Below are 16,258 nucleotides of genomic sequence, written 5' to 3'. Positions count from 1 at the left end.
ACCCACACAATGAACTTATCAGTTTTTCCTTCTTTGTGAAGCTCCTCTTACTGCTAGATTCTTGCTCAGTTCTTTGCCTTCTACAATTTTAACTTCCTTTGGTTTATTGCATGAGCTCTAATAAAGTTTTCCCTACATCATTTCATTAAAAAAGACTTATTTAACAAATTCCTTAAGTTTTTAAAGATCTTCATTTTAAGGCAACTGACAGAATAAAGTACTAAAACAGAATTTCTGAAATGGATTTTACAATGGAGAAAAGTTAATAGGGCATTGTTGCCTATTCTCATATTATCTTCATTCTTTGAAACCAAAAGGTACAAGAAATTATATGTATTTATAGCATCTATAGCTGCTTTTACCTGCTTTCTCTCTCTGTAATTAAGTTTGGTTCACTGAGTATCATGACACTGACACGAAGTTTTGACAACTCTGGAAAATAACCAGCAGGGAAATATTTATGAATGCAAGACTATGAAACAGACAGTTATATGTTCTTAATTACAACATATACCTGAGTCATAATCATGGTAATATTTTTCCTAAAGTGCCTCACTTAAAACCATTGTCATCATTTCATCAATTTAAAGTTTTAGTTTAATCTCACCCAATCAATGCTCTCCAGATTTGCTGGAAAATTTATCCCATAAGTGCTGGGAATTGTGACAACTATAGGCACACACATATGGAAGGACACCAGTTAGGAAAGATTGCTTTAGCTAGTGTAATCTTCAGATTGACCCTCTGCTTGCAAACGGAGCACTTCCAGTACCACTCTTGAGTAAGTCCTTCTGCAATAGTAAAGCTTGTTTAGTTTATTATAGGTTTAGATCAGAGCAACTTAAAAATAGTGTAAACATAATAAAATGATACTTTCGCATTGAAATATAATACCACTACAGTAATATGCCAGGCTTACATAGCTTGAAGCAATGATACATCCTCCATAGTTATTACGCACATTCTTGCCACACTTTCTGAATTGGCTTAATACTGAGACCAGCTCTTTCTTGGTAGTAGCTGAATTCCTGGAGAGATACCATTAATCAGAATGGACATTTCTGGCCTCAATGTCCCCACAGAAAGAGAGAAAACCCAGAAAGGGGCTTAATTTAGGTGATGATCATAACAGCATTTGGTTTTGAAAGACTCCAGCACTTAAAAGTAGAAAGTATAAAATTTGCCCAAGAAAATGGAATGGATACCAAGAGACCACAGAGTTATCTTTGGTGTACTAATAGCAATATACATTATCAAATAATAATGAATAAATGTATGCAAGCAGTGGCAAGGCTAATATTTTCTGAAATACAATGTGTAGATTGAAGAGCTTTTGTTGGATTTTTTTGAAGTAAACTTTGCTTGTCAACACGTCAATGCAGGTCTTTTTTTTTTTTAAGTGCCTTGAGAGAAAACAGAAAGAATGATTCATTCCTATGGTCCAAAATAATTTGCACTTTGCAGTCTGGTGGAAATGTATTTATTGGCTAGAAGTCAAGATAAACAGAGATGGGTTCCAATGGCCTTTGAAAAGCAATTTTGTGGGTGGAGATCTTGGCTAAGACCATTTATGGCAAACATTTCTCCTGGAGAAGGAGAGCTTTCCCAAGGTGAAGTTTCTTCACCTTGTCTGGCAGAATTGGTACAGGGGACATTAACATTGCTACTGAAAAAGCTCAATGAGAATCATTTTTTCAAAATATTTTTACTTGGGATTTAACTGAAATGAGTAGACTGCAGAATGCAGAAGAGAGGAGAACAATCACCTAATCACCAAAGAATTGCAAAGCTACTATATCCTATTGTAAATTGCATTTGAAATTTCTTTTCTCTTAAAAAAATGCTATAACTCAAAAAGCAAATAATCTTTTCTCAAATGGAATGACAGTCATCCGACTAGAGAATTCTGGGAGTTGAAGTCCATACAACTTAAATTTGCCAGGGTTTGAAAAATACTGGTCTAAAACATTATTCCTCAAATTAGTATCCTCCAATCAAACAGAGACTATCATCTAGCCCAATGGAGGCAACAGCGAAAAATGCCCTCTTTGTAAATGGTGCAAGAAGAAATGTATATGAGGAAAGTTCGCACTGTTCCTGTCATAGGCCTCTGTTCCTTCATCAATGTTTTTGGTGTCCATAAGTGATTTTGTTTATGTATCTATAAAATTTATTTGCTTCATAAATTTATTTTATAAAATTATTTTTCTTCCCATTGATTCCATGAAGTCTTTGTAAGATAGCTGCAGGACCAAATGTGTTACCAAATGTTAATACAGGGTAACATTTGAATCCCTCTACAAAATTACACTGTGACTCTTTTATCAGAAAGTTAACACCTAGAGCCTTTTTTTTTAAAGTATAGCCTCCGCAAACTACTACTGAAGTCTTCCTTTTGGACAGAATTGTTAATATGGATACAGTGATTTTTTTTTACTATTTAGTCCTTCAAGAAAGGCAAGCTCAGGAAATAGGGTTATTAAGAGTCTTAAACAGAGGTGGCTTTCACTTACCTTCCTTACCAGTTCACAAATGTGCATGCGCGCGCCCTCCGTGCATGCACTTTGTTCAAAAAATGTCCCTAAATATGACAACCTAGAGCCAGGCAGGGTGGGGGTGGGGCACCCGTGATTTCCACTACTGAACTGGTCCGAACTGGCTGAATATCAGATCTTAAATGTACTCTAATGTCATTTAGGTATTGTAACAGAACCTCAAGAGCTGTCGAAACGTCTCTTTATTTCAATGCATACTTAACAGAATCAGGGTGGATAGTTGAGCTTATTGCTAATATTTTCTACTTTCTCGGAACTCAAATATCTTTTCTGTTACAGCTTAACATTTCTGACATTCTTCACAGCTAAGGGAAATTTAAGGATGCACAGTTACAGACACTTGTCAATAGGTTAACTGAACATAATGAAATTTGTTTCTGTTAAAGACTGAAATTCCAATGTAAATAAGTAAGTATAGAGTAAGAGTAGGTAGCTTGCAGATGATTTCAGATTGTCTCTCAGCCAAACCACTTTCATAACCAAGATGTTAAGATTCATTTGTAGAATTTCATAACTTAATTATATTACTCTAATTGCTTTATAGGAGTGGCAAGAAATTTTTCAAGGTCAGGGGCTATACTTTCAAAGTATTACTTCTTTCTTTTCCTTACCCCTTTGAAGCAGTTTCATCTTAGGCAGGGTAGTAAGACTACATAGTCTAAGTGGCTGGAGCCATAATTTTCAAAATGTTTTTCAAAAATTATTTCTCAGTTTTCTGTGATTTTTTTTGTAGTAGCAAAAGTTTTTTTTAACTTAATTTTTTTTGTAAGGTGCAAAATTTTTAAAATAATAGAATCATGACCCCTATTATCAATGATTTTCCAGATTTTGCTGGTGCTGAACTGAAACAGTTCAAAATATAACAGAAGTGGGACTAGGATCCCATGCTGCCAACTCTTGTCTTACAACAATAGCTCTTAAGTGGCTGTTGGGTAAACATATAAATAAATCAATGTAAAGGCACAATAACACAGATTAAAACAACTTCAAAGAAGAACAGACTACAAATAACAGACAAAGCAAATGAACTGGAATCATATAACTTTAGACATCATCCCAAATTAGGGTCTCTTTCTTTTTATGTTCGATGTTTCCAATGATGCTACATAACAACTCCCTGTCTACTTTCTTCCAAAGTGATTAGAGATTTGTATTTGTAAGCTTCAAAGGCAATTTGAGACTTTCAAACCGAAGTACAGATCCAATGAAAAGAATTGCTGGATATGAATGGTGATTTATAGTTAGAACATGTCTCAACTGTTCTCAAAAGCACAGCAATTAATAATTCAAAAGTGAGCTGGTAATTCTAATAGAAAAAGAATATGTTTCGCTTAATTATAATTCAGTGCATGCTGTTGTTACAATTTTTGGCTAAAGAGGAGCCAACAAGATTGTAAAGACTTGTTTCAATACATTTATCTTGATGTGTAATTTTAAGAAAAGTCTCTCACATCCCTGGTCTCTTTGCTTCGTTATTAGGATGTCTTTTCAAGCTTTTCTTTTGCTCAGAGAGGTCCTGCTGTTTCAAGAAACCAAGACATATTATTTGTAGCTGCTGGGTGGAATTGTTTGGACCTGCTTTGGAAAACAGTAAACCATTGGTGGGACATTCATAGAGCACTTTCACACATGCTCGCCTGGTCTTGTATGTAATGGAGAATGGAATCAGGAGACCTCTAAACAAGACTAAAGAAAAGGTCTCTAAAGAAAAACCTGCTATGGAATATCATGCTTAACATGTGAATAATATAAATGGTCTAGATATTGACTATTTGTAATCAGTGGCCCCACATGTCTGTGCATTACATTAGCTACCAAAATAAATTGGGAAATACAACTTACTTTTTTAAAAAAATCAAAGAACATTACTAGTTATAATGGATGTAGAAACAAACAAGGAAAAAAGTAGAGCTTCCTATTTCTTTGGCTAGGTTTTCAATCATAGGAATTTCCTCAAATCCCACTCCCTTTAAGACAATGGTTTGTGATACAGTTGCTTTATCAGATGGTCTTAGTAAAAGCTTCTGGCTTCCTTCAATAAAATGGCTTCAAGCATTAGAACAAAGTGGATTTAAATTCATTGTTGATGTTGTGGTGATTGCAAACATGGGGCACTTCCCCCCCTTTTTTAACCAGGATCCTTCAGCTCTATTCCCAAAAACGATCTATATACAATGCAGAATGTGAGAATCCTGGGTGTTATATCACCTTTGCAAAGTGACATGAAAGCGTAACATTTGGCAGCATTTTCCAACAATGTCAAATAAAGTTATGGCAAGTGTACTTTCCAGCCCTGTGCTGGAATGTATCCGATATATTGATGTTATAAATTCAAACTCAAACATGGTCTGACAGACATGAAAAACAGCAAAATTGAATTAAACATTAATGGAAATGTTATTTAGTTTGCTTTCTGATATTGTTTCACTTTTAACACATTTCTTGATAAAGATGGTACACACGATTTTAGATAGAAGAGATCTGGGAATGCGGGAGAAACCGAATCTGATGAAATGTGTTAATCCAGCATAGGATTTGGATTACTCAACTCTTAATAATGTGACTTGGAATCTCTGTGTATTCAGACACTTTCACAGTGTGGAACAAAGATTTATAGATCTTTTTCCTGCGCTTTACTGTCAGAAAGAGAATTTTGTTCTCTATCTTCTAGAAATAGCTTTATTTATTTGATTTGGAATTGATGAAGATGGTTGAGAACTGTATTTGGATTTTTTGAAAATAAGAGTTTACCAGAATGTGCATATTTCAGTCCTGCAGCCATCTTTTCTTTTGGATCTTTGGCCTGCCACACTTTCTATTATTCTGCTATGCATTTTCTATTGTGGGAAAATGGGAGGGGGGATTGTAAGGAATCACATACTATGTAGTCACAACAAAATTCTTTCTAGAAAGCCAAGGTCATCCTTTGTCTCTGCACCTCTGTATCTAACTGGAATCGAATGGGTGGAACTGCCAGCATGGCAATGGGAGATTGGACCATGTGATGGACTTGTGGGTGTGGAGAAAAGTTCTTCAACTTTCAACTGGTTGGGAAAAACCGGGCAGCTTTCAGATTCGGGTTTTCCCAGATGTGTCAACATAGCTTTCTTAATAAATTTGAACTTTGAGCAATACTTTGCCTTGGACTCTGATTTACTTTTGGATGCTATTTGGAATCCTGACAGCACATTTGTATATAAGGAGATGAGGAATTTAAAAGCTGGAATATGTATGTAGGAGAAAGCAAAAGAAAAGATTCATTCATCCCTATGAATACATCATCTTGATCACTTCTTAAAGCTCATTTTCTCCCACCTGAATTTGGGTTGAAACTAGCCACCTATAATTTTTGAGTTTGATAATCATATGCTCTCAAAAGAGCTGTCTGAAAACTGAAACTCTTGAACAGGAAAAGCCAGGTTTCTCTTAGCCCATGTTTTTGGGCATAGAGTGAGACTACCCAGAGTTGAGACCAAAATTCTCAGCCATGTTCAATCTCCTTTATCATGAATAAGATTAACAGATCCATGATAGTTAACAATGGGGGCGCTTCAGGATAATAAGATGTCATCAGTGTCTACTTCTAACCAAGTTTTGCAAAAAGGAGTTGTCCCTGAAGCAGTTTTGGTCTTACACCTATCACTGACATTTGTAGAGTTGAAGTAAAGGTAAAGATAAAGATAAAAGTTCCACTTGGACATATGTGCTAGTTGTTCCTGATTCTAGGGGGCAGTGCTCATCTCTGTTTCAAATCCAAAGAGCCAGTGCTGTCTGAAGATGTCTCTGTGGTCATATGGCTGGCATGAATAAATGCCAAAGGTGCACGGACCACTGTTACCTTCCCACCAAAGGCGGTCCCTATTTTTCTACTTGCATTTTTTACGTGCTTTCGAACTGCTAGGTTGGGAAAAGTTGAGACAAGTAACGGGAGCTCACTCCATTACGCAGCACTAGGGATTTGAACCGCTGAACTGCCGACCTTCTGATTGATAAGCTCAGCAACTGAGCCACCAGAAGTAAAGCAGAAGAGTCACCCAAGCAGATAGGTCCTGACTGAGGAGCCACACTGAATACTCGCAACCCATTAACTACGAAGAGACAACAGAAAAAGAATCCCATAGGGGATCGGATGTTGCCCAAGTTAACAAAGACCGTAGTTGTTGCTGTCCCTGGGCAGCTGTTGAAAAATGAGTTACAGGTTTAGCCACCTTAGCCATCCCTTTGTAGAGCTAAGAGGAAAGCAAAGCCTATCAAGCCATATTTATTTAGAACAGCTTGCTATACGTACATTCTCCTAGGGTCAAGAGGCAATGGGGTATTGTTTTATTGGCAGAATTTTCATTTTACATTCCAAAGAAATCTGAGGAAGGTGAGAAAGGCTAGAAGGAAGCCTAAAATGTTACACACAGAGAGATATTTGATTTTTGATAAAAGTATAAGGGAAGAACATTCAAGAGTCTTTCTTACATCCTTCACATTTTTTTAAAAGGTTCTCTTGGGTGAAGAACCCCTTTCTCTGAATAATAGATGATGATGCATTTAGGAGGAAAAACGGATCAGTAAAATCAAAAGAAAACCCCACCCTCTCCCAAGGCATAATCTTTATGCCAGAACATGACATCAGCATGAATAAATGTGTAGGGCGAAAAGGATAGTCCTGGAAACTCACTTTAATTCCGGGGGAGGGGGGAGGGAGGTGATGAAATCTTGAGGGAATGCCAAATATTTGTGTGTTTAGCAACACCTCCATCCTAGATATAAGGCAGGAATTCAGAGAAAGAGCCACTATCTCTCTCAAGCTTTTAGAATTTAGCAAGGAAGTTTGTATTGTGTGGCTATATTTTTTGGCAAAATGACCACTTCCATCAGGCAATACACTTCCTCCTCTTCCTGTAAGAAAGGGGCTTCATCCAGTTTTGGTGGGGGGTCCTCCCGTCTCTCCTCTGTCCCTTTGAGTGGAGGATGCAGAACTTCAAGCATCTATGGAGGAACTGGTGGCATCTCTGTCTCTTCCTCTCGCTATACCTCTGGGGTTGGCAATGCCCTTGGTGGTGGCTATGGGGGCAGCAACTACTGTAGCAGCTATGGTGGTGGTTTTGGCACTGGTAGTTTTGGTGGAAATCTTGGTATGGGCTTTGGTGGAGGCTCTATGGTCAGTGGTGATGTCCTTTTGAATGGAGGTGAGAAGCAAACTATGCAGAACCTCAATGATCGTTTGGCTAACTATCTGGATAAGGTGCGGGCATTAGAAGAAGCCAATACCAATTTGGAAATTAAGATCAACGAGTGGTATCAGAAGCAGGCACCTGCTCCAGACTGTGACTACAGCCACTATTTCAGAACAATTGAAGATCTGAAGAGCAAGGTATGACTCAATGCCTATTAGAGGGAAAAACATCCCCAATCTGGGTGTACGAATGAATTCTTAAGGCCAGAAAAAAGAATTTGTGATTCAAAGATTCAAAACCATACTGGTTATTGATCTAGAAAAAAAACAAATATAATGTTCAAAGTCTTTGTTGATTGCTATCTTAATTGTCTGTCACTGCAATGCAAATGAAAAAGCTTGCATTATTACAGTTCTCTGTGTACTTATTGTGTAACTCACATCTATGTGGCTTTGTCACATTGTTTCCCTGCCTCTTGCAGTCCTTGTAGAAATCTAAAATTGCCAGTATGTGTTTATACTCCATAGAGAACTGTAGACTTCATTATTATGGTGTGAATGTGTGCTTAAAACAATAATGACAAAAACCTATTAGGTGCATGAATCGCTAATCGGTGAATACTTTTCCAAATATATTTTGTGCAAAGTTAATCCATATTCCATGTCCCCATTGAGGATAAATTCTGCAGTCATATGCATTATCTAAATAAAATGTATAAATATTATAAATCAATATTTTAAATTTATTTTTACTGTTTTGCAAAATTAACCAGTTCTGCTTATCATGGTCTGAGGGATGGAGTGATTAGGCCTACTATTGCAAGGCAAAATTCAGAACAGTCCATCTGATTTCTGGTACCTCGAACATGTTAGTGAAGTGTGCCTAGAATTTGCAATGGGAAACCTGGACGGATGGATGCATCTGGATTAAATTTTGGTGGAAATTCTTATATATTCTTAACAATATGAGATGTTTCTATGGTAGATTTTGTATGAATACTTGTACATCATTATCTAAAAAGGACAAGGGAAGACCTAATAATTATAAAATATGTACCGGTATGTACTACAAAAGGTAGCTGCTGCCATAGAAATGTTATCCATCTTGCTATTGTGGGCCATGGTATGAGCAAGTGATCCAGGATTGCTTATCCAGGTTGTCACTATGAATAGGTTAATTGAAGATCCTTTTCCTTCTTCTAAACTGGCCAAGTTTTAAATCAGGCGGATCTCAGAAAGGAAGGATGTACTATCTGTCAAATAGTACCACAATCTATCAATCAAATAGGCAGTGGTCCTCTGCAAAGGTAGAAGATATGGATAAATGACTACCCTTGTCTCTCATGACATTTAGAATAAAGGTGATTGATGAGGGAGAAGAAATGGTTTGTTAATTAGATCACGCCTAAGAAAATGGCAAACGGAGTTCCAAGAAAACAGCAGATTGCTCTAGGATATGAATTATTTAATTCCAGTTGTCTACTGATGGAAGCCTCCAGAAATCATTAAAAAGTTACAAATGAAGTCTGTATCATTCTGAATAGGAGTCTGATGATGCATACCGGATGTTACTCACATGTCAATCTTGAATTCCTTAGAGCTCTTTAGGGCAGGGCAGGGCTCTGATACAGCTCACCTTTTGTATAGTCTTGTCTGATGGATTCAGACTCAAGTACTGAGTAATAATAACAATGATTTTGTACCAGGATCAAATGAGGGATTAGCAGAAGTCTTTGAACACTACATTTGCTAAACAAATAAAGATCAATATGACAAACGTATTAAATTTGCCTAGTGAATAGACACTTACCCTGATAAGTATGTGCTCATATTTCTGCTTTTTTCTGTTTACTGCTTTTATTTCATGATTGCTTTTGTCCTAAATATAGTTAGGATGGTATCATAAATGGTAACAGCAATTAATCTCTTTCATATGTCTTTCAACTATAATTCTCAACATCCCTCACTATGATATAGCCATGGTAGCTATATTACTGGGATTTGTGGATCAGCAACTTGAAGTTCACAGATTCTCTATTCCTGAGTTTGTGAATAGGATGGTGATAGGAAAACCTCTTAAGATTGCTTCTTAGTTTACTGTATTTCCCCCCCTAGATCTTAGCAGCTACCATTGACAATGCTGGTGTTCTTCTTCAGATTGACAATGCACGCTTGGCTGCTGATGACTTTAGAACCAAGTAAGATTTGGGTTTTTTTAAAAAAAATTCATGGACAAATGGAAAACAATAACACCAGGCTCTTTTATATAGCTTGCTGAGCAAATGGAATTTTGTACACACTAAGTAAATAGATTTTGACTTTCAGATTTAAGAGATAAAAGTTAGATTAAAGAATGAAAAAATGGATCAAAGCAGATAGTGATACCTGAAGATTTTGTCTGGTCTCCATTGAGAATAACTAGACCTCAGCTTCATTTCTTAATCCAAGGTTAGGAACACAGCTCTCACAGGTCCCAAGTCATACTTAAAAAAATTCTGGATGGTCCTGGAATCTCCTGAATTAATTAATATTTAAAATGTTTAATTAAAAACAAGTAAAGCTGCAATCCTATGATACACAGTGCTCTTTTTAACTAGATCTTGAGAAACTTCGCCTTTGAACACAAAGTTTTGCAAGATTTCATGAGTATTTACGAGATTTTGCATTGCTACATTAGATTGTGCAAAATCTCAGCGTAAAATTGTTAGAATCTTGTAACACTTGGAACAATCCTTTTTGTTATTGATACTGGGTATTCAGAAATCTCATGGAATCATATACTAATGCTTAGAATCTGTCAATTCCATTATATATTTCTGAGCTGAACAAACTATCCCTTGGAATTGTACAGCTCTGTTCAAAATATATGCCAAAATGCATATTTTTAGAAATTTAGATATATGTATTTTGTGAAACAATATATTCAAAGTCATATTTTAATTAACTTTCATGCTTTGAAGATGATTATGGATTAAATAGAATCCCCCCCCCCCTTACCTTCCATTCTTTCCTTTTCTGGATTTGTAAGGCCACCCAATTCAGAATACTGGATTGGAGTTCAGTATTAAAAACAAATAAAAATCAGGTTTTAAACCTTTACCCCCCCAATTATATGGGAATAGTGGTGACACAGAAGTGCTTCCTAGATTTCATCAGTTGGCATATTTTCCTAATGGGCTCTGGATCATACCATACCTATTAAACTGAGTGGGATTGGTAAATGCTATTGGTGATAGATGGTCCCTCAGATAGCTAGACCACGAAGCACTTGATGGATGATAATTAGTAACTTGAATTCACAAGGGAAAAACAAGGCAATAGAGAAAAGAAAGAAAACAATGAAAGACAACAATTATACACAAAGGCTGATCATACATGTTTATATGCATATAAAGTTTCATATAACAGTTTCCACAAAAGATGATCATATTGCATTTTAATTGTTCATTTAATCATGTCTGCAAGCAATTTGTTCATTAGCTGCAAGTAACATCAGGACTTCAAAATGGATATGTGGTTTAACTCCGTGCTGAATTCTTGTATTTCCAGGTTTGAAACAGAGCAAGCTCTGCGTATGAATGTTGAAAGTGACATCAATGGGTTGCGCAGAGTCTTGGACGAACTGACCTTGTCTAGGTCAGACCTTGAAATGCAGATTGAGAGTTTGAAAGAGGAACTGGCATATCTCAAGAAGAACCATGAAGAGGTAAAACATCAAGACAGCAGTAAATCTATCCATCACTAATGAAAGTGTAGAGAAGTTTTTGAATTTTCCCCCACATATTGGTTCAGGCCATTCAACTGCAAAAGAATATTTCTTGTTGTCAGATTCAGCATTTGACATCTGAATTCCAAATCATATTACTCCATGTTTAAAACAGCTTGTGAAGATATGCAAGTACTTAGGTCATAGGTTTTAAGTGGTAGTGCAGGAAGAGACTAGTAAGAAAGAAACATGAGTCTATGTTAAAGCTCATGTTCATATGTAAAAATTCCCATTTTCAATTCCTGGAATCTCCCAAAAAAGCAGGTGAGGAAGAAAGATTTCTGCCAAAGATTGTACGTATCAGTGGGCTTATTCTTACAATCTTGAAACTGCAGCATAGCACAAAGGTGGCTGGTGGGTTGTTTTTAAATGACATATCTTCAGCACTTTTGTCTCATTCCCAGAAAACATCTGAGAAATTTAAAGTCATCTTTTGCTGTTAAAGGAGTGTTTTCCCTCTTCTGACACAATATGTTCTGTAGGAACATGATCTCTAATGCTTCCTTAACAATGTGGTTGCTAATATAATCATGGGGTGAAATTGTTCATTTGAGACAGCTATGGTTTTTGAATACTGTTTCCAATGTAATTCCATTAGTCCAGATTATTATTGGGAGTCAAGCAGCATAATAATGAAATAAATTATCATCATCACTTTTGATATCTGAAGAATCTTTGAAACAGCCTTTCTTACGTGTCATATATAAGCTCCAGGAGCAACCAGGCAGCTGGTAAATGCTTTCCTCTCTGTCTTCTCTTGCCATACCTCTCAGTCTTGATAGCTTGGACTGGAAGAAGAAATAGAGAGTAGAGGGAGATAGGATTATTCATCCATCAGATAGCCAATGACAGAGATCTGAACCTTTCTTACTTTACTGGGTTCCATTATCTCCCCCCCAACAATTAATTCTGGTAGAGAGACTTAATTTCATCAATGGTGAGGAAAAGCATTCAGTAAATACTGAAGAAACCAGTTTGGTGTTGCAGTTAAAACACTACATTAGAAACTGGGAGACTGAGGGTTCTAATCCCACAAGGGGAGACTTGGGCACAAAGTCAACTAGAAGTGAAGACACACTGAGCTCACATTGGAGGTCTCATGTTCTGTGCTTAAACAGCAAGAGTTTCTCAATGAACTATATCTTAAAAATACTGTACACTGCTTTGCTCTTTGCTTTGTGGTGGGGTTTCTTTTTTTAATTGATTTTACTGAACCAAATAAAAATTCTTAGAATCAAGAAATTAAACAGACACTAAAAAGGTCCTCAAAATATCTACTTCAAGAGGAGGCAATGCAGACAAGTAGGCTGAATAATACAGCTTCCTATGATTTTTTGTGTAGAAATACATATGAATGATAAATATTTTCCATCCACAGGAAATGAATTCTTTCAGAAAGCAAGTCGGTGGAGAAATCACTGTGGAAATGGATGCCGCTCCTGGTGTGGACTTGACAAAGATTCTGACAGACATGCGTGAACAGTATGAGGTTTTGGCTGAGAAGAATCGTAAAGATGCTGAGCAGTGGTTCTTTAGCAAGGTGTGCTTTTAAAAATATATAGGCCTTTATTGAACACAAGCCATATATTCCCCACTTAGTGTTCTCACAATAAGTTTTCTCTTTGTTTCCCCCTTGTAGACTGAAGAGCTAAATCGGGAAGTTGCTACCAATACAGTACAGTTGCAGTCGAGCAAGACAGAGATCGTGGAACTGAGACGTACTATTCAAAGTTTAGAGATAGATCTTCAGGCTCAACTCAGCATGGTATGGGAACCCTTAAAGTTTAGTGACATTTCCTTCCTATGCAATGTGTGATGTAATTTTGGTTATTTCAAGGTTGGGTTGGGTGAGGAAGAATGATAGCTTAAAATATCCAGACTATCTTCTCTTGCTAACATGTTCTCCTCAATAACAACAACAAAAATTAGATTACCGAATCTAATCCCAAAACTTTATTTGCCCTCATTAAGCTTAGTCCTATTAAGGGTAGAAGCTCTTGGAAGGCAGTAGAAGTTTTTCTTATGCCTTCTAGATCAGTTAAAGGAACTTATTTCCTCTGCTGAAGCTACCTGGCCCTATCTGAACCAGGATTCCTTATTTTCTATTCATCTGCTGAAGAATGTGGAGCTTACTCAAGCCAGGCTTATTTTTTAAAATGTATGAGACCCTTGAATTTTCTTAGTACCTGAAATAGTTCATGTTATTTGTGATAACATTAAATATGTCTGGAACCCCAACTCAGATTCTTCTTGCTCTTCTCTTTCCCCAGAAATCAGCACTGGAAGGTACATTGGGGGACACAGAAACTCGTTATGGTAATCAGCTTTGCCAGATCCAGGGCCTGATCACCAATGTGGAGCAGGAGTTGTCTGGCCTGAGATGTGATATGGAGCGCCAGAACCATGAGCACAGGATTCTCCTTGATGTCAAGACACGCCTGGAACAGGAGATTGCCACCTACCGTCGTCTGCTGGAGGGAGAGGATGCCAGGTATGTAAAAGAGAATGGGTTGAGGTGGATGGGGTGGGGTTTGATAGAGATGGCTGGATTGGGAGGGGAAACCAAGAGAAGTGATCCAAAATGACATATATGAGATGAAGTGTTTTTAGATGGAAACATATTTATTCCAGGTTTCCATCTTTAATATTTGTTTCATTCCTCACTATACAGTTGCCCAAAAATCCTGAGTTCCTTTCTTTAGAAAACTTATCAGTTGGTCATGTAATCATTATTTTTACATATTATCAAAAATTACTTTGCATAAATATTTTATTATAATAGTATCTAATAATGTTTTTAGTAGACTATTGTATTTTTGTGTTTAATAAGACATATGTTATTGCCTCATTAATTGCATTGTGTGGTAGAAGAGTTTCTAATTGGCCCATGCAATTCTGTATTTCTTACAGCTTCTCCTCGCAATACAGTGCAGCTAAACCTGGTAAGAATGGAACTCAAATAAACAATAGTCATTTAATTATATCCTAATTCTCATTAATGTATTGCTCTCCAGATTGTACTACTGTAGATTGTAATTGCCTTGATCAACAGGTCATATTAATTAGGGTACATGGGAATTGTAGTTTAATACATCTGGAGAATTTCAGATTGTGAAAACTTTCTGGGCATATTTATCAAGGAGTGAAGCCATTGTATAGAGAAATGTAATGTCAAAAAATAGTTGGGGAATCAGTGATAAACCCAACTCTTGATATTTATTTTGTAAATCAAAATATTGCCCAGAAACCTTCTAAAATAGCAAGTGTAGATAAATCAATTCTTTTGTATACACCTTCTGTCTTTTCTATAATTCAGAACATATGTACTGAACATGTAGAAATTAATGCATGGTAGCTAGCCAAAAGATATTTCAAGAAAACTAAGTTTGCCAAATGTTCAATAATTTGAGTGACATACTACTAATTATAATATTCTATGATCTTAAGTGTTGAACGTTAAGATTCAATCTCACCCATAAGCATATTTTTGAATGAACATGTGTGACACTGTAGTAGTTTTAGCTAATTCCCCATGTAATTTCCTATTACTGAGAACTCCACTGTAATATTACAGTATTTCTCAAATTAGTGTCTTTCTGACACAATGCCACTGCAACTCCCAAACTTTCCTACTAGCATGATAAGAGTACTGTTAATTCTGGACCTAAAGTCCTAACAGAAAAGCACCAAGTTAAGGAATTGCATCACAGTAGTCTACTTTTCCCCCCTTCAAGTTATATACTATAACAGAACCTTTGTTAGTTCAGAAAAATGGTGGGATTTGGAAGCAGTAACACTTTCTGTTTCTCTACATATGAGAAGCATAAAAAGCAGGAAAAACCTTTTAGAACAACTTGGTAATTAATTGAAGATGCAATAGAAGCTTCTTGACAGCTGTAGTAATTTCAAGTCCTGATCATTGCAAATTAATGTCAGCGAGTGTCCCTTTGGGTTTACCTGAAGAAAATGCGACCTTTATGCCTTTTTCTCTTGCAGCATCAAAAACAACTCGCCAAGTCCGCATGGTTGTTGAGGAGATTGAAGATGGGAAAGTAGTTTCTTCACGTGAACAAATCCAAAAGAATGCATACTGAAAAGGATTCTACGTACTCCAAGACATATCTGAAAAAGTAGTTGTAGTGCATATTTTTTATGTAGTCTGTAGTTTGTATGTTTGGATTAAAAAGGGAACAAAGTGGTACAATTATCTGGATTTTTCAACAATAAACTTGTATGTCAGCAATTAATTTATTTGTCAAATTTATTTGCCAACCATCTCATGGTTCAAGGTGACTCATAATAAAAACACTGTTCTTCTGCTCCTGCAAAACACAGCTTCCTACCATGGAACGCAATTATCCAGAGAATGTAAACCATGTTAAAATCTGGGCTAAATGACTTTAGGGAGTTCTTTTCAAAATTAGCTTACTTTCTCTTCTGGGTCCATTGTTCAGCCAGTTGCCATCTTCCTCTTATCCAATTTGTTTACACAACTGTTTGGACCCATTCTGTTTTACATTCTCATCATTATCTCTGCTTCAAGAGAACAGATAAATATTGATGTACGCTAAAAACTTTTGGATTTTCAGTTGCGTCATCAGGCCTGCCATCTTGGCAAGCTTAAATTTTAGTAAAAGAAACTAAGAGTAAAAGCAGGATTCAGGCAGTGACATTGTCAGCAGGTCCAAATTATGCCCATTTCTGATCTTGGCCTGGAGTCTCATCAGCCGTAAAATTCTGATTTACACTCAGCAGAACATCTAGATTTCC

The 16,258-nt window shown here is 36.5% G+C and overlaps 1 protein-coding gene across 1 annotated transcript; it reads left to right on the top strand.

Moving 5' to 3' along the window:
* The first annotated feature begins 7,377 nt into the window (after window positions 1-7,377).
* Window positions 7,378-15,682, top strand: LOC116523014 (keratin, type I cytoskeletal 14-like). The gene is made up of 8 exons (XM_032238162.1): window positions 7,378-7,920; window positions 9,838-9,920; window positions 11,272-11,428; window positions 12,867-13,028; window positions 13,128-13,253; window positions 13,759-13,979; window positions 14,399-14,430; window positions 15,485-15,682. Exons 1-8 carry the CDS (start codon window positions 7,408-7,410, stop codon window positions 15,580-15,582), a joined length of 1,392 nt encoding a protein of 463 aa, XP_032094053.1. The 5' UTR covers window positions 7,378-7,407; the 3' UTR covers window positions 15,583-15,682.
* The last annotated feature ends 576 nt before the right edge of the window (window positions 15,683-16,258 follow it).

This window comes from Thamnophis elegans, chromosome Z (genome assembly GCF_009769535.1).
Source record: "Thamnophis elegans isolate rThaEle1 chromosome Z, rThaEle1.pri, whole genome shotgun sequence".
NCBI lineage: Eukaryota > Metazoa > Chordata > Lepidosauria > Squamata > Colubridae > Thamnophis > Thamnophis elegans.
This window is presented reverse-complemented; position numbering and strand designations above follow the sequence as displayed.